Source organism: Hemicordylus capensis, chromosome 1 (genome assembly GCF_027244095.1).
Source record: "Hemicordylus capensis ecotype Gifberg chromosome 1, rHemCap1.1.pri, whole genome shotgun sequence".
Lineage (NCBI taxonomy): Eukaryota > Metazoa > Chordata > Lepidosauria > Squamata > Cordylidae > Hemicordylus > Hemicordylus capensis.
In genome coordinates this window covers 356512702-356536450 of record NC_069657.1, presented here as the reverse complement: position 1 = coordinate 356536450, position 23749 = coordinate 356512702, and the positions used below count along the sequence as shown (strand labels likewise).

Here is a 23749-nt window from a genome sequence, read left to right as displayed (position 1 = left end):
CTGCTAATCAATTTCACTAGATTGCCTATAGTTCTGTAACATATGTGATAACATTCCAGAACAGTTTCATTATATTTCTAATTTCTCATCTAATTGACAACAATGAAGAATAATAATACTGGTTTGTTCTTATTTACTATGAGAGAGATTTGGCTGTTTTGTTATGACTGATAATCTGCTATTCATATTTCTGTGTTTCTACCTAACATTTAGAAGCTACAAAGACAAGTGTTTATCATCCTATATAATAAAAGGCTTGAGTGTGATCCCGTGCGCCCATGTCTTTTTTGGCAGTTCTGAGCATGCGCGGAGTGCATGCTCAGAACTGCCGAAAAAGATACGGCCGCCCAGATACAGGCGGCCATGTTGGGGTAGAGGGAAGAGGCGGCAGCAGCGGAAGAGCCCTGCCGTGTTAACTAACGTCGGGGGACGGGAGGAGGAGAAGAGGGGAACGGGGAGGGCAGAAACGGCAGCGGCGGAAGAGCCCTGCCTTTGAAAATAATGTCGGGGCCGGGAGAAGGTTAAAAAAAAAAGTGAAAAAATGGCCCGCGGGAGTGAGAAACCAAAAGCGGTGAGCAGATAAGAGCGGGGAGAAGAGAACGGCATGACAAACATGATGAAGAAAAAGAAAGAGAGGCGGGAGCTGAGAAGGGCAGAAGTAACAGAAGTAACTAGCCTAAAGCTGCGGAATCCAGAGGAAGGCAGAGACAGCAAAAAACAAACAAAATCGAAAAACCAGCGAAGGCAGAGGCGGAAGCGGCGGAACCAGCCGTAGACCGGGGAAAGACGGGGATTACACACACACACAACATTAACATTAAGCACGAATCCCACCCCCCCGCCCACACACAGACACACAAAGTTGACATTAAGCACTACACCCCCTCCGCCCAGCTGCCCGAAAACCAACAAAGCCAAACCAACCCCCCCCAAACAAAAAACCCCACACAACACACAGGAGCCCGTATTTATATTCACTTTTCATTTATATTGTAAGACCCCGTTGATTTTTCAGAGCTTTGCATTTGCAAACTGAGTGACGAGGGCGCAGGGAGCTGCAAAGCACCCCAAGCACTGAAGATGCTTCCCACCCAAAGCGGCCTGGAAAAAGGCAAGTAGGGAAAAATCGAAGCGGGGTGGATTCAAGTGACCTTCCAAAGACTGGCGAGCCCCGCCTTCTGCCCGCGAGGCGCATGCGTAGTGCTTCCCTGTGAGGGAGGCGAGAACATGGCGGAAGCAGAGTGAGGGGTTCGTACGCAGAGCGGGTGCCTTTTCTCCCCCTCTCACGGATGTGGGTGAGCAGCGCTGAGAAGGGAGAGGGAAGGACGGGTTGTGGAGCTTTGCTGTGCACGAGCTCTTGCCTCAGGCGCTCAAGGGCAGCAGCTCTGTGGGAAGAGCCTCTCCTTGGGCTTTGTCAGGTAGGGAATGGCGAAGGTGCTGGGCCCAGGTACGGGCTCCTCTTTGCACGGGGGGCAGCGAAGTCTGAACACTGGACAGGGTTGGATAACCTTTGGAGTGCCCGGCCCAGTCGAAGCAGGGGAGGGTTTGGGAAGGCTGTCCTTGGCCTGCTTCGGCTTCTTCTGGCCTTCCCTGTAGTTACACCTGTTTTCCCTCAGTGTGCGTTAGTTGTTGTCATAGGGTTGCTACTGCTTTACCATTTAAAAACAGCAACAACGAATCCGATTTTTAAAAGCACAAGGCAGAAATTCAACAGGTATGGCTTCCTGCTGTCTCCATGTTCAATTTCTCTATCTCCATGATTGGGAAAAAGCAAAGAAAGTGCCTGCCATGTATTTTATTTTAAAGGGATAATATGCTACTTTTCTTGCACCTGAGCTGGCTTTGTTTTGTAAACAAACATTAAAATGTATTTGAGAAGAAAACAATGTCCCCCCCCCCCCCCGCAAAAAGCATCACAATGTTAGCTACAGAATTGTTACACAGAGCTATCAGATGCCATTCAAGTGAAGTAAGTGTTGTGTTCCTCTCTGGAAAGCCATGAGGGAAGAACAGTTTTTGTTCTTATGGGGGAGATCTTTCTGTAGGTTTGGTGCTGTTGTAATAAAAGCTCTGCTCTTTGCAACTGATGTTTCTCATCTTGCATGGTAAAGGCATGCAGTGCAGGGTGTGATAAGCTGGAACAAATGGCATGAAAGCCAAAAATGGTTTAGGGGTTACAGTGTTGCACAGGGGAACCTGCTTCAAATTCTTGCTCAGTCCTGCTGCTCACTTGATGGCCAAAGATCTGTCACTGTCTTTCATACCAGCCTACCTTGCAGGATTGTTGTGAGGATAAAAAAGAAGGGCCTGTATATGCTGCCTTGAGCTTACATGGTTCTTAGATTGTGAAGATAACTATCTTGAAATAATTGATACGGGAGAGGGAAGGGTAAATTTAAAAAGAGTGGAGGAAGGAAAAGACAGAAAGAAAGAGAGAGAGAAAGAGACAGACAAACAGACAGAAAGACAGACAGACAGAGAGACAGAAAACAAGGAGTGAGGAAGGGAGACAGAACAATAGATAAAAGAAAAGAAATAAAGAAGGAATAAGAGAGAAGAGAGAGAAGGGGAAAAAAACAAAATAAACAAAAAGGGAGGAAGGGAAAACAGGAGAGATAGAAGTAAAGAACAAAGGGGGGGGGGAAACGGCCCCACAGAGCACGCCCATTAGAGAAAGAAAAGAGGAAAAGAGAAAGAAAAGAATAATAATAAAAAAGAAGGAATAGAGAGAGAGAAAAAAGAAGAGCGAGAAAAGGAAGAAAAGGAGAGAAAGGAAGACAAACAGAAAGAAAAAAGAAACAAAAAAAAAAGGGCAAGAGAAAGGAAGAAGGAATAAAGGGGGAAAAAACAAAACCTAGCTCCCGTTATTATAACGGGCTTAAAATTACTAGTCTTTATATAAGATATGACTGGGAAATACTTCTAATCTTATGAAAACAAAAATACAGTTCACTGCACTTAATACAGATACAACCTTCTTGTATTGGTAGGATTAAATATTAGCAGTTACACTGTTTTTTTGCTTTCTAAAAATGTCAAACTAAAAGTAATCCTGAGTAATCACCACAGAGACCATTTATTGTCTGAAAAAAATACATATCTTTTATAATAATTAAGAACTAAACAGGGCACATGGACAAAAATAAATTGTTGTATGTATATACATGGAAAAGGATAAATAGCGCATATATGGAAAAATACTGCAATACATGCCCTTGTGTATTCAGGCCCAGAAGTTAAACTGTGTACATTAAAAGGATAAATAAGTGCTAATATAAGACAAATTTAGTGTAAACAATGTCATAGGCTTATAATAAGCCACCATAATTAGGGCCAACGTAATAAAAGCACATACTGCCTTTCACATCACTTCATCCTATTTAAACTTATAATGTATTCACAAACACAGTTACAAGATTGTATAAAAGTAGACAATTTGCTCCGCATTATACCCACATAAATACAGGCTATAGATTCCAAGGACTTTTGATATACATAAAGCATAATCCTTTCCCGTGCAGGTGCAAAGCTCACATGTTGGGTTATCTCCATAGGATACAACAGAACTCTGTACCATCACCACCACCCCTTGATACATGTGCACCAGGCTGTTTTGGGGAACAGATCTGTACATATTACCCATCACTGTCCAGCATACCCTCCTCCACTTGGCCAAGTAGAGTTGTGAGCTAGACGAGGATTCGGCCTCCCATTCCCCAGTTTGCTCTACCTTTACACATGCGAGTGGGAAGGAAACAGGGTTCTATCATGTTATATGAGGATCCCTCCACATTCATAAGTAGGGCCCAATATAGGAAAGGCTCTTGCCCATGATAGTTATCTCTACAGAGAGTTCCAAAGAGATAGGCAATGTAATGGCCGCAGACTCTGCATGACCTGTCAATGTTTTTGCTCTTTTAAAAAAACCTCACACACACCACCTCTTCCTCCCCATCCCTTTTCTGCCCTGGAATGACCATCCACTAGGTGTCTTGGTACATGGCAGCAGCATGGAGCTGTGTGGGCTGGAGGAAAAGTCTTGGCAGGCCAGATACAGTGTCTAAACCTTATGTTGTCTACCCTGATTCAAAGGTTCCTTCAGTGTAGCTCATGCTACAACAAGCACATATAATTAGTTACAGTTCTGAACTACTTGTTAAACTGTTTTGTTCACTTTCATTTCCAATTTTGGCATCAACATTTGATTGTCAATACTGTCTGCCTAAGCATAGTTAGTATCACTCTGGCCACGACTTTAAAAGCAGATTTTTTTAAAGCTGGCATCTTTTCATTGAATTCTTAGTCTCACAAATGGTTTTTCCACAACACATTTCCCCCCCCAAATGTATACATAATTATGGAGAACTGATGGCTTTCCTTTACCAAAATTTTTTACAAATGTATATATGTGTTACAATCCTGCACATAGTTATGTGTTCAAAACTTCTACTGTTACCTCCAGAGCTTACATGAATCCAATTGTGCCCAATTCTGCTGCTGCATCGATGTACTTCTTCATAGGATCTTGAAAGTCACAATTTGTAAAAATGCCTATGAATCATGATTGGACTAATTACTGGCAAAGTCATTGGCACTACACTAAGTTACTGTAAGAGCCATTTTTGAAGAGAGGGTATTGCGGCTATCTATCTAGCTACAAAAAGCTGAGGACTCTGGAACAGCACACATGGAATTTCTCAGTTTCCGAATGTGTACTTTAAAGAAGTTATCCAGTATCCAAATGTAGCATTAAACTATTTCGATGAGTAATAATTTTGATCCAATATTACTCCATGGATAGAAAGGTAAAGACTCAGCTTTGTTTGTTCCCACCCTACAAAGTGGATGCTTATTTCTTCCTGGCAACAATTATTTTCAGCTCTTCCTTTCAGGCCAAGCGCTAATGAGAAAAACACAATATGAATTACTTTGAATAAGATTGCCTCAACACCATTTTCTCTCTTTTCTTATGTGGCCACTTCCACATATCTCCTGGGATTTCTCTCTAGTCATCTCTTTTGTTAACTGCGAGGGCCACATTCTTCAGTGATTTCCAAGTAAATGGCTGCAGACATTCCAGTTCCAAATGCTCTTTCAGGTCTTTGGGATGCTGTGCTTTTCCAGGGAAGGAAGTTCGTGTCTGGACTACAGGATATTTTCAAACAATTATGGACGATGAAACCTGAAGATGGTACATTAAAAAAATCATTTGAACGTTGCTGTCCTCCAATTCTGGAGATTCAGGGAAGGTTAGAACAAGTTTAAAATACCAGAACTTTCAGATTCTAAGTGATAATATGTTATAATCTGCTGCCCATTAAATCCCTAAACAGGACATGGCAGTTAATTCCCTCTTTTCTCCTCTTACTCTAGCATTTGTCAACAAAAATAGCCCACAAAGGCAAGTTTAATAGCATGTTAACATAAATATCTGCGAGTTTAATTTGTAGTTGCATGTGTCTTATCTCTCTATGACTCTAGTGTTTTTCTCTGTCTATGAGATGATATTCCCTATGTTTTCCAATGGGAGAGTTTTCCTGAATTTTCTAAGACATTAATGATTTTTTCCCCTGTAGTTTTGGATTTTTGTGGTAGTATGGCCAAGGTCTGGAATCTATCTGTGAATATGGCATGTTTTGATCTTTCGTGATTTGGTCTGGGAGTTCCATGTCAGTCAGTGAGGTCTTGAAGTTTGCAAGCATATTAACATCTTAGCTCTTTGTTATCTCTACGAGGTCTCACCCCCCATAATTCCCAATGGGAGGGTTTTCCTGGATTTTTTGAGAAAGTAATGAATTTTTCCAGGGCTTGGCCTTTTGGGGGGGAGGGGGTACTCTGGGCAAGGTCTAGAAGCTCCCTGTGAAAACATCATGTTTCTATCTTTGGTGGCTTGGTCTGGGAGTTTCATGTCAGACAGTCGAGGCACAAGCAGCTTTATATTATAGATATATCAAATCAAGTCTGCAATCCATTGCACTCTTACTTTGAACCCAGTGGAACTGACTTACAAACACAAACATGGATAGGACTGGACTTCAAGAGATATGAATTATCTTTGGCTGATTAGGTAACCTAGTTGATCAAATGGCACAGCAGCACGGCAGCCCAGGGTTTCACAACTACTTCACCCATCTCCTAGACCCACCTAACAGCTGAGAAATGGTGAGAAGGGCAGAGGCAAAACTCCAGCTTCACTGGGAACTGCACCCTCTGGTGCCTTTGTTTTTGTAGTAAAACACCAAGATAATTTTCAGACAAGGGTAATTGTAAGAAAAGCAGTGTTTTCTTGTTTTACACTTAGGACAGTGTAGTTTGTTAATCATTGGGTAAGATTTCTAAACTGTTTTCTTCTATATATGGCTGGAATCCACACTTTAAGCACAAGTTTTGGTTCTCTCGGTATTGTTTTTCATATCTCTAAAGAGAGAAAAATGGAACCAAGATTCCAGGGGAACAGGAAGTTCAAATGCTTTTCATTTCCCATCTGCTCATGCTGATCACATCTGAAGCCCCCCTCGGAAACACAACACAAACCTAATGTGCTTCTGTAAACCCGGCATCGGAATGTAGCATCTGAATTGTCCCATAGAGACACCACATTGTCACCACTATCAGTATGGTAGCCATGGTAGTTTGAAGCAGCAAAAGCAACAAATAGTTTCATGGTCCTTTAAGGACTTATTATAGTATTAGGAGTAACCCCATTTTCATCCACAAACCATATGCTTATGGGTCTCCCAAGTTGTATCAGGATGCTTTCAGGTCCGAATGGGCATTACCAGAAACCAAACATAAAAAGACATTTTGCAAAGGAATGTGAGAAGGTTTGGCATCAGTGCCTCTCTCTCATACTGAATACCAACAACAAAAGGGCTGAACAGGTCTTAGAGTAAACCAATAACTTGGGAAGACCCTAGAGAAAAGTAACAAGCTTGGCATTCATATTCTAAGAAGCCTTTCCCAGGAAATTAAAAGGTAATCATAAGTCAAGAACTTCCTCAGCAGAGCAAGCTCCTCTACATGTTCTGTGGATGAGTCCGAGAGATTTCCCAAGCCTGAGAAGCTCTAGCTGAAAGAGCTGAAACCTCTACTCTTGGTCGCCTCAATCTCTCCTAAACCACTAAGCTAGCTGCCCAGATTTCCCTGCACCAAACAGATCTCCAACTTTATTGTTCCAGCCCAGGCAAGCTGTAAGACAGGTTGATATTGCTCCTTCCTTCAGCTGCCCACTTTAGGACAGAGATTCCCTTTCTCCATTTCTGTCTCTTTTCTATCTTTTGTCAGTCATTTGTGTCCCTCTGATCACAAGCATTGGTGGTCAGAGGGAAGTGGAGTTGGCATATCAGTTGTTGACTCCATGGGACCAAAAACCTGTCTAGGTCAGGGGCATAGGAAGCTTGTCGGTGGCTGGCGGACAAGGTCCAGCTGGTGGCTCCTATACCACTTGAAATTTCCATGCATGCATAGCACGCATGCCCTGACCACGCCCCCTGCATCAACAGGGTGTGTGGCTAGGATCAGGAATGGGGCTGCTCTCCTCAGCCTTGCTTTCAGTTCTCCATAGTCAGTGCTTCATTCCAGCCTGCCTGAGAGCTCCTTCCTCTGCCTCAACATGCAACTCATCTTAAAGACTGATATAATGAGCCAAGAGCATTTTTGTGCACTGGTGGAAACGGGCTGATGTTACTGCATCAGCAAAAGTCACCATTGCAAGTTACAGCAATGTGTAAAACTGTCCATACACCCACGAAATGTGGGAAAGAGGATGGTGAAGTAGGGGCTTGTCTAATATGCAGTTCTAAAATGGAGCCTGTAATTGATTCAGAACTATTGCTGCATTCCTGTGTGCTTAGAAGAAATAGTAGTAACTTATCATAATGGGGGTGCAACCGAAAAGGCAGACTGGCTGGTCTGAATCAGTCTCCTTGCTTCCTTACACTGGGTGCTGCTGTTGCTACCTTCATTCAAGCCGTTCTTCCCAACAGGACTGAGGGGTCTTAACAGCTTTTAACTCTGGAGGTGGAGTTATTTCTCCCCTCCCAATTAAAAACCTGAGTCTTATATGCACCACAGCCAAGGCAAAATGATTGTACAGAAATGCTTAGAAATATATTTACAAATACAACTCTAACTTGATTAAGGTGCTGGTTGCTGAGAAAATACTGAGGAGGAAGAGTTATCCATATTGCTGGTGACCTTTTTGAAGGTCATGTACAATTGTATTTAACCAAGAGGAGATACAGACTTTGCCCAGACTTCATCTGCACCAACAAAAGAACTGGCCAGGCTGGATGTAAGCTCTGATGCATCAGTTCCAGATCTAGATGCTGCACATCACCACCTGGACATTCTTTCACACAATAATGTTTTCATATGTGATTGTTATCCTAATTGAAGGGGATATAATACACCTGCATAACCTGCAATTCTACCAGCCTAATGCAGCCAACTAGGAGCTGCTCCAGTTTTTGCTTCCAGTTTCCAGACTTCAAGAATGGTGGGGTTGCCAAGCAATAGGCAGACCACAGTGTGTTGCTGGTGTCTGCATCCAACTAGGTGGGCCATAAGTGTGCAGACCTTGTATATAAAAAGCTCAGTAACATGAAGGAAAATATTGCTATCCAAATTTCAGAAGCCATCTGTACTGAATTCACAATTCTTATTTATTCTGGTCTTCATCACATGGCAAACCTGATGAATTAGGTTCCATCAGCATTAGTTATTATCTCAGTAATTCCACTTGTTGAGGCAATTTACCTGCCTTTAGTTATCATCTTAGTAATTCCTTAGGAAATTTACTTATTTAGGCCAGGAAATCAACAGATGATTTAATTCTGGAAGTCTCTGGAAATGCTAGAAGAATGAAATAAATCACCTCCTGAAGTTAAGGAACACCCTATTTCCTCACCTTGTAAACTGCCGACTTTCTTCATGTACTTCCATTTCTGTGCTTTTAAATTCATTTAATTCTTTCCGTATTGCCGCCTAATTAAAAACAATAATACAAGATCTATGATCAGAGAGCTCTTATAATGGAAACCATACAACATACACTTTTGTAGAATCAAGTGGTCATTCATGAAAGGAGCATAGCATATTTAGTGTCTAATTTCTATGTTAGTATAGCTAAAAAGAGAACCTCCGCCCCATGATCTATGTCAGGAAAAACCTACTACCCAACCCAGTAACAGGTCCCCAAACTTGCTTGGGACTTTAAATCTATGGATGATTTGCCACGGCTGAATAGTTCTATAAATCAAGGCTGTTTCATATATTGTTCTTCTGCAATGTGGAAGTGCTCTCATGTCATTCGTGTCAATCTTCTTATAATACAAAAGGGTTAGAATACATGCCTACATTGGTAAAAGATGTGGGCACCATTTAGCTGCTTCCACAGCCTAAGCATACCAGCATCTTTAGATGGAGATGTAAATCCCTAACCTTTCCAGCTTGTTTTCTCATAGGACACAAGAAATGGCCAGCAAGAACCCTCTCATTTATGTTGCGGCCCTTGGTGGCAACTTGTTATTAGAATAAAGGCAACTGCCATCTCTGTGTCTGTGTCTTTCTCCTACATTAAAGAACAGAATCTTTTCTTTATTTAAACAAGTATTAGTTGTTCACCATAAAATAACAGCAATGGAAAATCAGAGCACATAAATGGCACTAGCTACAAGGAAGGGAGAAGCCACCTAATGGTGAGGCAGGGAAATGACTTGACTAGCAAGCCAGAGGTTGCCGGTTCGAATCCCCACTGGTATGTTTCCCAGAATCAGGCAGCAGCAATATAGGAAGATGCTGAAAGGAATCATCTCATACCGTGCAGATGGTGGCAAAACCCCTCCTGTATTCTACCAAAGACAACCACAGGGCTCTGTGGTCACCAGGAGTCGACATCAACTCAATAGCACACTTTACCTTTACAAGAAAGGGGGGGGGGCAGCGCTGGAGAGCACAGTGTCAGGAAGGGAATCTAACCAGACACCTGTTATATGTGCATCCGCAAAAGGGATTACTGCAGCCTACAGTCTTGGAAGGTGGATGACTAATGCTTCATACGTAGCAATTGCATAAATGGCAGGATTCCTGCTTTTAGGCATGCAAGACAAATAAAGGTGTTTCAACTAGAAATTAGCTCCTATTTCAGTTTTATGTAACATCAGGTGAAATCTTTGGACATTCCAGGTCTTTGTTTTCAGATGGCAGATATTAAAGTGCCAGCGATCATTCTGAATACTTATGTGGGTATGAGCATAAATTTAAAAAGGAAAACAGTAATCAATTTGCTACCTCTTTTATTCCACAGTAATTTCCTAAAAAGGCTGGCTATCCACATACAGAAGATATTACCACAAATACTTTTATTACAGAAAAACCTCAGCTTTTTGTCCCCTCTGTGAAGAGCAAAGCTGCTGTTACTCTTCACTTTCATGTTTTAAAAAATGCCTAGCTTTGGATAGGAAATGGAATATATTTCAATAATCCTTTATGAAAGGCATCTCATTAGAAGTACAAATCTTCCAATGCAGGGCAGAATTATAGTGTGACATAATTATTACGCAGTGTCCCCCACATCATCATCTCAAATCAGTGTCTCCTGTTCCAGCAGAGGTTTATCTTGTTTAACCCTTTCAGTGCTATCTAAGCATGAGGACTGCTTCTTCAGATGACTGCACTAACTGTTAAGCACTGTGGGAGCGGGAATGAGGGAAACTGGTTGATGTGTTGGGGAGAGCAGGACTTCTGTTCCCCACCCACATTTTGACAACTGCAAATGAGCACAGCCTTTTAAAAAATCGTATCTGAATAGGGCTTTTGTCCCTGTAAGATGCTCCATGCTGGCCGACATTGGCTTGCTCCAAGTCACATGTGAATAGGAGCTAGTGTGCACAAAAAGACAGTAGACACTTGTAAATAGGAGCTCACACTTCTCTTGCCAAACCTTCATACAACTGAGAGATTCCTGAGGCACTCCAGTTTGAGCAAAATGACAGGAGAGAGAGATGGTTAAATAAATGGTCAGTGCAGAAGAGCCAGATTTAGCATTTCTCTCCTTCCAAATGGATGTGTTCCATTGTGACCATTGTTGCAGGAACTGGCAGCAGTCTCTTTGCTAAGAACCAAAATGGAGAAAAGTGTTGAAATACAGGCATAAAGTTGCTCTTATAACTCCTTATTTGTCTCTTGCCTTGTCTGCGGGTGTTAACCTTGCCCAGGGTTTGTCAGCACGGCGGTCATAATCTGGAGAATCTGATACTTCCACATACTCATTAAAACGCAGGATTCTCCGTGCCTGCAACTCAGCCACTGTGGGTCTCAGACTGAGCTGTAAAAGAGGAACACGATCATAAGTCAAAGAAAAACTTATGGCAAGGAGTAGATTTGGAAGAGAAATGAAACACAGAAAACAGGGACTAATTTCTTATTCAATTATAAAAAATTATTAAAACATTATAAAACTATAAAAAATAGTAACAGGTCTCAAAGCAGTTTGGTAGAACTAGAATAATGAGTTTATGTTTAATTCTTTACAGCAGAAACATACAGTTCATTAGACAGTAAGAAATAAGTTTTGTTTGTTTTTTAAAGGTTTCATAGTGCACTGTCAAGAAGATACTTAAATTAGGAAAAATATGTTAAAGGTTAATCTAAATTTGACACTTTGTAAAATATACAAGGAAATGAAAATGAACAGGCATTTTGAAGAAAAACAGAATCCTAACACGTCATGTACACTTTGAACTGTCAAAGACATGTGCTAAAATCTGTTTCTGCAGTTATAACTCTATAGTAAAGACACAATTAAAGATAATAAAAAATTAGCCAAGGACTTTGATCTTTTTGTTTATCACAGGTTTCTATAGGATTCAAATTAAACCAAGTTGGAAAAGTATTTATTCATCTCACCACAGACCTTAAGGTTTGTGCCTTAAGAAAGCACTTCATCCCACTAATAAACTAATAAATGTACAAAATGGGTGCATTTCCTAAATGGCAGAGAGAAAAGGATGCAGAGGTGCCCCTGTTCCATGTCTCTTCCTTCCTCTTTCTACTCATGTCTAGTTTAACGCAACATATGGACATTTGGCATTGCCTTGCCCCACAGCATTAGCTGCTGGAGGGGAGGAAAAGCACAGTGGCGGTGTCCTCCTGTCACAGGTTGTGGGAAGCTAGTCATTACTGGGAAGAGAGCCAAAGAGAAATGGAGCCGTGGTGGCTCCATTAGTTCCCACACTGACCAGTCTGCCCTCAGTATTGGTGTATCTCTGTTCTTAAAGAAATCCATTTCCATTTGGGTGCTTTGTCACCACCCTTATTTTGTAAAATGAAGGCCATTTGAACACTTGAAGAATTTAGTTATTTCTCAGAGGAGACAGCAGCCTGGACAGTGGCAAGTCTGTTGCATCGCCTTCCATTCATACAACAATCAGCAGAGCCATTTTTCCTTCAGCTGCTCCCTATGCCAAGCTTTAAGCTGATTTTTATACTCCCCCCACATTTCAGAAGCAGCTTGGGGGTTCCATGTGGTGTGCTGCCAGAGAAAAACGGTCTGAAATGCCTTGTGGGAATCTAGTGCCATTATACGCTGGAAGCTGGCCAAAGTCTGTACTTTAATTTGAAGGGTGTGTTCCACTGCAGATCTATAGCTGCATGCAAAGGAAAGCAGCAATAAATGAAATCATATCACTGAAGACAGACAAAAGCTAACAGAAACTGATAGCTGTGGCTGTATCATGAAATCACCAAAGATTCAGAGCAGAGAGGTGGGTTAAATCTATTTCCTACTAATGTGCACACTATTTGTGCAACTTATATGAACAAAAGTTTCAGTGCATAACCATATTTTCAAAATGAATGGGAAGTTTTGCAGCTACACTACAGCAGGAAGCAGGGACACAGCTACAACTGAACTGGTGGGAGGAGGTAAAGGACCCTGGCTCCTGAGGAAAGGAGTCCCCACCAGCACGTTCTTTGCTCTCCCTCTTGCACCTTCTAAAGGAGTGAGGGAGGGGGCAGGAGCCTATCTCCACTTTTTGGCCCAGGGCCCATGTTACATTTGGTCCGCCCCTGGCAGAAAGCCATGTGGAACCTATTCTGATGAACAGACACCAGTACTCCTAGCAAACCTGATTATTTTGTGTATCTGGGTGTGTGGTGATCGGAACAGCAGAACATTAGCTGAACTGCATCCACAAGCCCAGGCTTCTGATGAACTCCAGTGGAACAGGGCTGCAGAAAGCCACCTTGCAGTTGGGGACGCGGGGTGGGGGAAGCAAGTGCCCGAGTCCAGTTTCAGTCACCACTGCGTGTGCACATCCACACAGACACGAAAGGAGGCAATGCAGTTTACCTTTCTGCTAAGACTGCGCTTTAGTTCTCTTTTAGCTTCTTGTTCCTCTTCTTCATTCTTCTCTATTTTTAGATAGAAATAAAGGCACAGACAAGGCACATTAATGATACGTTAAGCTTATGTGGGTAGAAAGGTGGAATTTCTAATTTAGTTTGTATGATGTTCTATTTCATCCACCTCCGCCCCTCTTTACCTCTGCACACTACTTGTGCAAATATGGGCAACGAGTTGCAGAAAGCAGGGGCATCGTTACAACTGAATGTAGTGGGGTGTGTGTGTGTGTGTCCCAGGCAAGGGGTGGTCCTAGGACTAGGAATAGAAAGGGGGCAGCCCATGTCATTTTCAGCCCTTAAAAAAGCAGGACGACCAAGGAGCAATGAAAAAACTAACCATGTTTCAATTTGCAGCAACTAAGCTGTCTAATGAATTCTGCATTGAGAGCTGATGCTAGGGGCGGGGGGGGGGGGGGGGAGACTTCCCTTTTCTCCCTTCACTCTGTCCTGAAGGTAGGACCTGGATTTTGCTTATGTGCCATATGGTTGAGGAGTGCATGTATGCTACTATCCAGACCCATCCTTGCATTTGGGAAGGATATGGGGGAAAATCTCAATGGCCAGAAGGAGCTACCTTGTCCCAGCTCCACCTTTTCAGGCTATTGAGGATAGAGGCTAATGAGGATTAGCCTGGGGGGTGGGTCTATGCTCCTCAGGCACAGTGACATTACCTGCCTCTGGCACCCTGCTCAAGTTGCAACTGCAATCCAAGAAGCACGGCAGAGGAATAGAGTATGGCAAGCAGGCTCAGCCACAATGCTAATATGATGTGGCCACCCCACCCAAATCTGTGAGTGAGAGAGATAGAGCGTGCGCAAGCGCGCCAGTCCATGGGGTGTCAAGAAAGATAACATTCCGTGTACCAGAGACTGAGGATCTAGGAGGTGGTTAGGCTACATAAGAACAACCCTGCTGGATCAGGCCAAAGGCCCATCTAGTCCACCATCCTGTTTCACACAGTGGCCCACCAGATGCCTCTGAGGAGCCCACAGGTAAGAGGTAAGGGCATGCCCTCTCTCCTGCTGTTACTCCCCTGCAACTGGTATTAAGAGGTGACGTGCCTCTGGGGCAGGAGGAGGCCTATAGCCACCAGACAAGTAGTCATTGATGGACCTTTCCTCCGTGAATTTGTCTAAGCCCCTTTTAAAGCCATCCAAGCTAGTGGCCATTGCCACTATGTATGTCTATATTGTCATACGTCTGCACTGGCCTCCAGTTTCAGTTGGCTCATACTGTGCTGGGCACCACAGGCAGAAGGGAAAGCGCTTGCCTTGAGGAGGGGAGTCAGGACACAATCCCATCAGGCTCTGGAAACCACTGCAGAGTCTTGCTGAAAGCTGCCCAAACCTCCTCCATTAATTCCTTTGGTAGTCACCAGATAGATACAGCAGTTGGCAAATTTCAGACAGGTATCCAAATTTGCCATCTCTTAAATTATATCCCAATCTGCCTTGTCAGTGTTCTCTCTAACAGGGAATCTCAGATGTTTTTGACTACAACTCCCATAATTCCCAGCCAGAGGCCATTGCAGCTGGGGATGCTGGGAGTTGTAGTCAACAACATCTGGAATTTCCTGTCAGAGGGAAGGCTGCTTGTGGGAGGCTGGCCTACGAGTCAAGGATTGCTCATAACTAATGCCGCCATGTTATCTTTTCTAAATAACCTCACAGTAGTATGGCTGTTTATTCACAATTTATTCTGTAATATTTACAATTATTACAGCACTAATAATTTTCTCATACTGCTTCTTGCCCCCAACATGCATCATGGGAGCTGTCTTGACTAATTGTGGCATGCAGACATCTCTTTGGAACTTTGGTATTATTCTTCATTCCTTAGCCAGATGAAATAAATCATTCCATCTCACCCTGGCTGTAGGTAAAGCAATACCAAGCTAAGGTACACCTACTGTACCTCTATGCAATAAACAGTGAAACAAATACTCAGGAATCCAATCCAATTAAATTAAATTAAATTAAAGTAGTAGGTAATATTCTAGTGTAGTGTACAATGCTAGTATTTGCTTTATAAGTCAAAGTCACTGTGTAAAAGGAATATTGACCAATATGAGGGCCAAACAGGTGCTGGAGCGAAACTGGGCTGAGTGTCTAGTGATTGTGTGATTGCAGTTCAATCTGCACCAACCATATCCTCGCTTAATCCATTTTCAGTATCTTTGTAGGAATAGAGTTGCAAGTGGTGATTGTGGAATAAAATGCAAGACCACAAGCCCAAATGATCTCATTTCCACGTTTTCAACATGCCATATATAAATGGCTCGGTTTCTTTCTTTGTTTTTTAAATTGTTGTCGTCCTGAAACCAGCCACCTTAAGTGGCACAGCGGGGAAATGCTTGACTAACAAGCAGAAAATTGCTGGTTTGAATCCCCGCTGGTACTATATTGGGCAGCAGCGATATAGGAAGATGCTGAAAGGCATCATCTCATATGGCGCGGGAGGAGGCAATGGTAAACCCCTCCTGTATTCTACCAAAGAAAACCACAGGGCTCTGTGGGCACCAGGAATCAAAATCACTTGACAGCACACTTTACCTCCTAAAGTCAAATTCTTAACTTGGCACATCTACTGCTTCACCTGTAGTAGATGTACCAAGGTGGACCACCTCATATTGGTCAGCATTGTACACTAGGATGTGACCTTCTAGTGTATTTTAATTTAATTTAATAGGAATCCTGTATGTTTGTTTCACTGTTTGTTGCATACAGGCTATTCAGTTTCGGGTTCTCATGTAATCTAGGAACATAAAATTGAACTTTCCGCAACGTCCCTAGGGAGATTAGTTTTATTTTAGATTACGTTTGGACTTGCTAGGGAAATGAAAAAAGAAAAGACAAACAGAGCTCTAGGACACTGGAATGCAACAGAAAGCAGATTCTGTTTGCTGGTTTTACATACAAAGGTAATTATTAATATTCCACAGCTGGCACACAGAGCTACACCATATTGCTAAAAGGCCAGCTTAAGCAAGACGGTAAGCCCCATATATATTACACCTCCATATCTGTAATTTCCTAAATATACAATGGCAATAGCCTTATAAAACCAGTGTACAAGGCGTATGCCTTAGTGACAAAATAAGATGCTTGACTGAAGCCTCTGTGCAGGATGCAGAGCTGCCTGCTTTAATCTTTTGTGGCACAGAATTCCAGACAAGTCCTTAAAGTCCTTTGACCAAAGAGCTCCAAAGTTCTTCAAGTTTGCATTTCATGTGATGATCCACTATCCTAGGATCTGTTAAAACTATACACATATATATACTTCCCCCGCCCTGGGAATCCTTCTACTGGATGAGAAAACCGCTGGATCCAGCCAATAATTTAGAAGACATTCCTGTATATAATTCTCCTGAGTGTGCCTTGGAATGTGCGTCCCAGCACCCAGCTGATTGGCTGGGCAGCGGACGTGTCTGATTGGCTGAGGCGCACCAAGGAGAATTGGTTGCTGCCGTGGCAGCGGGCCCGGTCGCGGAGGCGGGCCCGGCCCAGGAGTGGGGAAAGAAAGTGCAGGGGCAGACGTGGCGGTGGGGAGGAGAGGTGGCTGGGCCTAGAAGCGGAGACTGGGGCAGAAGGTGGGGGGAAGAGGTAACTGCCGGCCCCAAAGAGCGCACAGATGCTCTGTGTGGGGTCGGCTAGTTCCTGTATATTACTTGTAATAGCTCTGGATGAAAATTAGACATCCAAGAAGCAATGCAACTTGATTCAGTCCTACAGAATCTTGATATAGGCAGAAGAATGTCCCAGAATTAGTTTGACCTACTGCACCTCTGCTTTAATCAAAGTGAACATTACAGATGTAATTAAGTGCCTCTTATTCTAGACTACTACTCAAGTGGATTTACTCTCAAAATGTAAATCTGTTACTATCTGGCTTAGTAGAAATTATTAATAATGTTTCTAAAATTCATCAATCAAATTAGAATACATACGCCTCAGGATGTTTCTCTGTTCCAGCTCTTCAGAGGTAGGCCTCTGGCTAAGCCTCCTGCAAAGAGTTAAAAATATTCAGTCATAAGACAAAATCACAAAGTTTCTGGAACCCCTATCTTAAAAGAGCTTGGTTTTCAACCAAGTTTCCAAATGCCAAATTAGAGTTATAATGGCTGTGCACATTTTGTGCCAACCTGATGGCTCTGCATGCTAATTCTGGAGTTGAGCGAGGGGAAATACAAGCATACTTAGCTGTTTAGGTTTCAGTTTACCATATGTATATAAAGCCACATTTCCACAAAAATCTACAAAGCAACTGAAAACCAGCTTTTGTACAAACCAGTAACATGCCTGCTTTTAATACACCAGGACAGTGCAAAATTAAAAATACAGCAAATAATTCATTAGTTAACAGCAGAAAATGGGCTCAGCACATTCACAGGGGAACCAATTCCATCAGTGTAGAACTTCAACTAAAACTTAGAGGGACCAGATCTCAGGCATAAGACTTGGCTCCTGCCTGACTTAACTAGTGGGACAGTAAAGATCTCCAGCCCCAGGAAAATGGAGTAGAGAGCAGACCAGCCAGGCAACTGCTGGTCCATACAGCTGCCAGGGTAGGTGGTCTAACATTTAGCCTGCCCAAGGGCATCACTGCTGTTGCAGAAGGGAAAGAAAGAGAGAGGTGCCAAAGAATTAAGCCATGCCTCAGGAGGAAACGAAAACAGCGACACGTAATGGTCATGCCGAGAAGGAGAGCGGCTGCAGTGGGGCTTGACAGCTGGGAGGGCCTGGCCATGACACAGGAGACCTTTCAGCTGTTATCACCACTTCTGGGATGAGGAGCTATTTCTCAGTGCCACCTACCAGCTCCTGAGAAGAGAAACAAAGAAGGGGAACGGAGGCAGCAACCAGCAGTCTTAGAGCAGGGATTCTCAATGCTGGGTCCCCAGATGTTACTGGGCTTCAACTCCCATAATCCCCAGCTCCAGTGGCCTTTGGTTGGGGATTATGGGAGTTGAAGTCCAATAACATCTGGGGACCCAATCTTGAGAATCCCTGTCTTAGAGGAAGGCTTCTTCCATCTTGGAAGCATCACTGCCAAGGAGGAAAGTGACTAATTTATATTGTTCTCTTTTTGGATATATTTTATATTCATTATTTGTAAACTGTGTTGGGGTCTAGAGATGAAAGGAGGTAAATAAATAAATAAATACTAGAGAAACACATTCTCAGTCAAGGCAAAACTGCCCTTCAAGCCAGGTAGATCAACAGGTAGCATCCAAACAGAGTGCTTCAATGCAAGTTGAAAATCGACGAAATAAATTCTCCAGTAACATGTGTGAAACCCAGACTTTTCTAGTCAACCAGTGTCTAGCACTCCCCCCTGCCCATTTTTGGTAACTGCAGTTAATGCAAGTTGTGAACTGACTAATGATTCACTTCTAAACTCTGAATTTATTTGAATTAACATCTTTGTTGTTTTCTGTATTTCATCCAGCTTCAGCAGGAAAGGTCTGAATAAGTGGGATTAGGATGCAAGCAAGATATTAGCGATTAACAGTATTCTCGTATGTTAAAAGGGGAAGGATCAGTCAATTCCTCGTATCCATTAACAACTTTAGCCAAATGCAAGTCTATTATTAACATCTAACCGATTCACAACTTTGAAGTCTAGTTTATTTATTTCACATTGTTATGACACATATCCCTTTTTAAAAAAAATCCTGGGAAACAAAGCTAGTGCCATATCAGACCTTCCTTCATTTTCTCCCCATCTCTCAGATTTGCTCAGATTGCAATGGATACCTCACTAGCTTTGTGCCAATCTGATGTCTGATTTCCTGCCTCTCCTCTTCAGATGTTCTCGGCAAGATGTTTTTGTCTTCCAGTTCTTTTTTCGATGGTCTGTTGCCAAGTTTGATTGCAAGAGTATCTCTGCGACGTATTTTGCTTGCTAAAGAGCCTGGGGGTGGGGGAGGGAATAAGGGAGAATACAGTTTAAGGAAGAGGGAACTTTCATTCACGGATTGATGCTGAGGTTTGAAGAGACCACTTCCCAACCAGAAACTTTCAAATATAACAGAAATATACCACTTATCCTTTCAACAGAGGAATTTTAATATCAGAAGCACAATAGTTTTGACATTGTTCAAAACTCTTGTTGGCATGAACTATTTAGAAATGAACAAGCTGCCAGTGAAGATGGAGCTAGAAAGGCCACAAAAACTTTCCCCAGTGCCTATGAAACAATTGTGTAAAATACACACACTGTATGCTAATTAGTGTAGCCTTAATCATAGCTCATTCTTATGCATTTCAACAGTTCAATAGTGATCTTCGGTATTCTTGACAAATAATTATTTCCAAAAACATGCTTTATTACTATTTCAAAAATTGCATGCCACTTTTCTTCCATAGCTACATTCAAGGCAGCTAAGCAAAATCTCAAAAAAAGCAGTATAATACAAACATAAACCGGCAGATACTATGTACTTACCACTCCAAAAATGAGTTCTGTGTACACACACTTGTTCAAACAAAGAGTTTTGGGAGAAAGGTCATTTGTCCGAAGAAAAGAAGCAACCTTCCTATAGTTAAGCTTCTGGTAGCAATTAAAAAATGACTATTAATTAAACCATCTTACTTTCATTACTTGCATCGTCGTCATCATCATCATCATCATCAGTGTAGAGTATTGGCCCATCTGAATCCGAGTCACTGGTGTGATTCTCTCTGCTGCTTTCACTTTCTGGAGTGTTTGAGGTTTCAGAAAGTTCATCAGTTAAGGCAGGACTTGCTAGGTCAGAACTCTCTTTTTCCTGGTCTTCTTGGATAACAGAACTGTAGATCCATTAACAAAAGTATAGTATCAATACAAACATAACCATGTTTGCTGCTTACATGTGATAACCATTGTGCAAATATGAGCCACATAATAACAGCCCTGCTGGATCAGGCCTAAGGCCCATCTAGTCCAGCATCCAATTTCACACAGTGGCCCACCAGATGCCGCTGGAAGCCTACAGGCAAGAGTTGAGGACATGCCCTCTCTCCTGCTGTTACTCCAGTACAACTGGTATTCAGAGGCATCCTGCCTCTGAGGCTGAAAGTGTCAGACTGCTTGACTCTTATAATATAGTAGTCAATAGCTAAAATGAGACCCAGTTATTTGCATAAGACACAGGAAGTCTCCACCTCACAAATGAGTTCCGTTCCATGAGCTCATTTGTAAGTCAGATGATAACTCAGAATGCACATAGTTCCCAAAGGATGACTAGCTTATATGTGCAGGTTGGCATTTGTAAGTTGGGGACTTCATTAAGGTAATTTGTTATGGAGCTTGTTTGTAAGTGTGGGTGTTTGTAAGTCAGAGAGTGCCTGTAAGCAGAAGGAAAATATAATCATACAGAAATTAGGCTAGATTATATTATGTATTAAGAATTCTGGTTGGTGCTTATATAGGGAGAAAGAAAAGATGCAGTCTGCAAAGCAATGGGCCAATTGGGAACTAGCATAGCTCAACAAATCTCCAGGATGTATTCTTCCATATGCTAACACAGTGGCAAGTGTAGAAAGGAAGGTTAATATTTTGATTTGATTTGTGCAGAATTCCACATAAAAATCCAAGTGCTGCACCACATTTTGAGAATATTGGCTTTCATCTATAAACAGAATACAAATTTCTAGCTATAATTATGTAGATCGACATAAAATATATGCAGACAGTGAGTCAGTTCCCATGCAGTGTCAAAACAATGCTTTGACCATCTTCTGTCTCATACACACCATCCTTAGTTTGAATGTGGTTTCAGTTCTAGTCTGTAAATTTGACTAATGGCAAGCCATGGTTTCCTACAAACCAGGAAGGGAACTGGAGCACATGAGGGAAGAAGAAGCAAATGAGAACAAGGAGAACCAGATCATGGTTTGGCATTACATGCGAACCAACCTGGTGTCTACAGGAGGCTCCACTGCTAAAAAGGGCTGAGCTTCAAGGTCCCATAGAAGTACTAGTGCCTCTCTTAAGGCCTCCAAAATGTTATGTCTGTTCAACAGGGAATTGAACAGAACCCAAATCCAGAAACTGGTTCAGAGAAGTTTCTTCAATGAACCAGAACAAAATCCAAACCTAAAAATCTTTGGTTCTTTGAATCTGAACAAACCCTGTTATAATAAAACAAATTATAATAACTGGTTCAACTATCAGAGACACACAATATTTTTTGAGGGGGTGGTGTGGGATCCTCTTTGCTCCAGTTGTATCTGGAAAAATTATATTTCCCAATAAGCCAATTGAAGAAGAGGAGCAAGAGAAGGACTCAATGGATCAGTTCTTTCATGTCACACAGTAGAGAAGCAGGCAAAATACAGATCCCTCACTCCAGCTCTCAACAAACATGGTAAAGAAAAGCGGTTGTACCTTTTCTACCACAGGGATAGAAGCACTGCTGAGGGCATCTTCCTCTGAAAAATGAGGTCAGCATCAAGAACGGGACTGGGTATACCTATCACATCCAATAATATCCTCCCTCTTGGTGGACATCCATCATTTGGGGAGGGTGCTTAGCTTGTCCTCTGACTTCTTCTAGAGAGATTTTTCAGTGCTTTTAACACCTCTTTGACTTGGAGTTGCCCCCTGATCACCTCACTCAGCCACCTTCTGCCTTCCCCCAAATCTGCTACCTATCACTCTCACAGAGAACCAGGGCCAGCTTAGCAACTGCCCCTTCCAGGGGTTGCTGGGAGTGTCACACTGCCACATAATTTTTGCTGATCAGAAAAACCAAACAATGAACCTTAGGTTTTCTTCACTCAACTTAATCTTTGAACAAACTTTACAATTCTTAGGAATAACACTAGAAGAAAACTGTCTCTAGATTAGTATTGAATTGTAAATTATGAATTGTAAATTATGCATCCCAATTTGTAGATGGAGATACAAATTTAAGCAGTCAAAGCAATCTAAGCATGTTATTTTGAAAGATTAGCTATTTGATTAATGTTTATTTTTTCTAAGTGTTGCACCCATTTTTTTTTTGCCACCTGCTTATAGCCATGACTAGATCTGAACAATAGAAATATGAGACGACGACATCTTGGCAAAACCGTTCTGGCTTTCAAACCATATGCTCCAATTTTAAGCCAAGGTGAGTGAAAGCTTAGCTGAGCAACAACACTATCCACACAACCCCCCCCCCCCAATCTTCCTGCACCATGTCCCATATAATTGCAACAAGTTGAAAAAGTCTTACCATTCTGTGTTTTCATCCCCAATATCGAGGCTATTGTCTAACACAGTACTGCTCAAGGGGGTTTCACTGTCTGCTTCAGTTTCGGTATGAACAAAATCATTAGAAACCATGCCAGGGACAGACGGGCCTATTTCAATGCTAACGGGCACATCTTGTGTGTCTGAGAAACCAGTGGGCTGAGAGCCTGGAGACAGGGATGGTATGGTTGGAGGAAGAGGAGCTGGAACAGCAGGAGGAGGGGGAGGAACATTAACTGTGTTCTGTTGAGTTCTGTCTTCAGCTTCAGGAATAATGTGGAGAGGCTGTTCTGGCTTAGAGTTCTGTGCCTTCATTTCAGAATTGTCTGCTGCTGTGTTTGAGGCAGAAGAAACATCCCCATTTGCACGCGTTCGCACAGTCACCTGTTTCCCAGCCCTTTTCTTGTCTCTTGGTGTTCCTGTACCCGTCTTGCTTAATGTTGGCTCCTTAGAGGTTTTAGGGCGAGATGATGAGGATGAAGGAGATGATGAAGATGTTGACTTGGAACCTTGCACTTTTTTTACATGAGAGGAACTAGCTGAAACAAGAGAGGAGAAGATACACTCCATCTCAGAAACTTTTAAAAACACATGTTGTGTGTTAACATAATTTACATTTTTGTTAGGATTTTCAGCTTTAACATTTTAGAAAAATGGATGCTAAATAAAGTACTCATGGCACCCAAGTGCAATATTACTGAGCCATAGCACATGTCTTTAATAATGGCTGAAATATAGGATGCAGGATTTTAAAGCTGTTTCAATAATTTTATTGCAATAAAGCAAATGGGGAAAATTAATTTGGTCTGGTTTTATTGTTTGCTTTCTAAACCACCACGAGACATGTATGTGCTGGTACACAAATGTAATAAATAAATAAATCTTAACAAAAAGAATAGGCTTCCCACCCTTAATATATAAGCATTTTTGAAAATATGACTGTGAAACATTGGGGGGGGGGAATAAAAGGAAGCAAATACAGATAATCCATCCTTCATTGTATCTAACACAAAGGATTTCCAGGACTAGATACAGTGAGGGAAATAAGTATTTGATCCCCTGCTGATTTTGTCCGTTTCCCCCTGACACAGAAATGACCAGGCTATAATTGGAATGGTAGGTTTAT

General features: G+C 42.2%; 1 protein-coding gene and 1 long non-coding RNA gene across 6 annotated transcripts in view; one reads left to right on the top strand and one right to left on the bottom strand.

The window, feature by feature from the left end:
• The first annotated feature begins 1195 nt into the window (after positions 1-1195).
• Positions 1196-23078, top strand: LOC128342735 (uncharacterized). The gene is made up of 3 exons (XR_008315137.1): positions 1196-1295; positions 22408-22501; positions 22944-23078. It is a non-coding gene; the product is annotated as an uncharacterized LOC128342735 (long non-coding RNA).
• The window catches only part of PHACTR2 (phosphatase and actin regulator 2), a 152130-nt gene continuing 131433 nt past the window's right edge, over positions 3053-23749 (bottom strand). For all 5 annotated transcript variants that reach the window (XM_053290453.1, XM_053290469.1, XM_053290457.1 and 2 more), the window contains 8 exons: positions 22607-23162; positions 19999-20195; positions 19161-19317; positions 17351-17406; positions 13352-13413; positions 11189-11326; positions 8909-8985; positions 3053-5182 (listed from right to left, as the gene is read on the bottom strand). In XM_053290453.1, coding sequence (XP_053146428.1) covers positions 5167-5182; positions 8909-8985; positions 11189-11326; positions 13352-13413; positions 17351-17406; positions 19161-19317; positions 19999-20195; positions 22607-23162 — 1259 coding nt within the window. In that variant the 3' untranslated portion in view covers positions 3053-5166. The remainder of the gene's footprint in view (positions 5183-8908; positions 8986-11188; positions 11327-13351; positions 13414-17350; positions 17407-19160; positions 19318-19998; positions 20196-22606; positions 23163-23749) is intronic.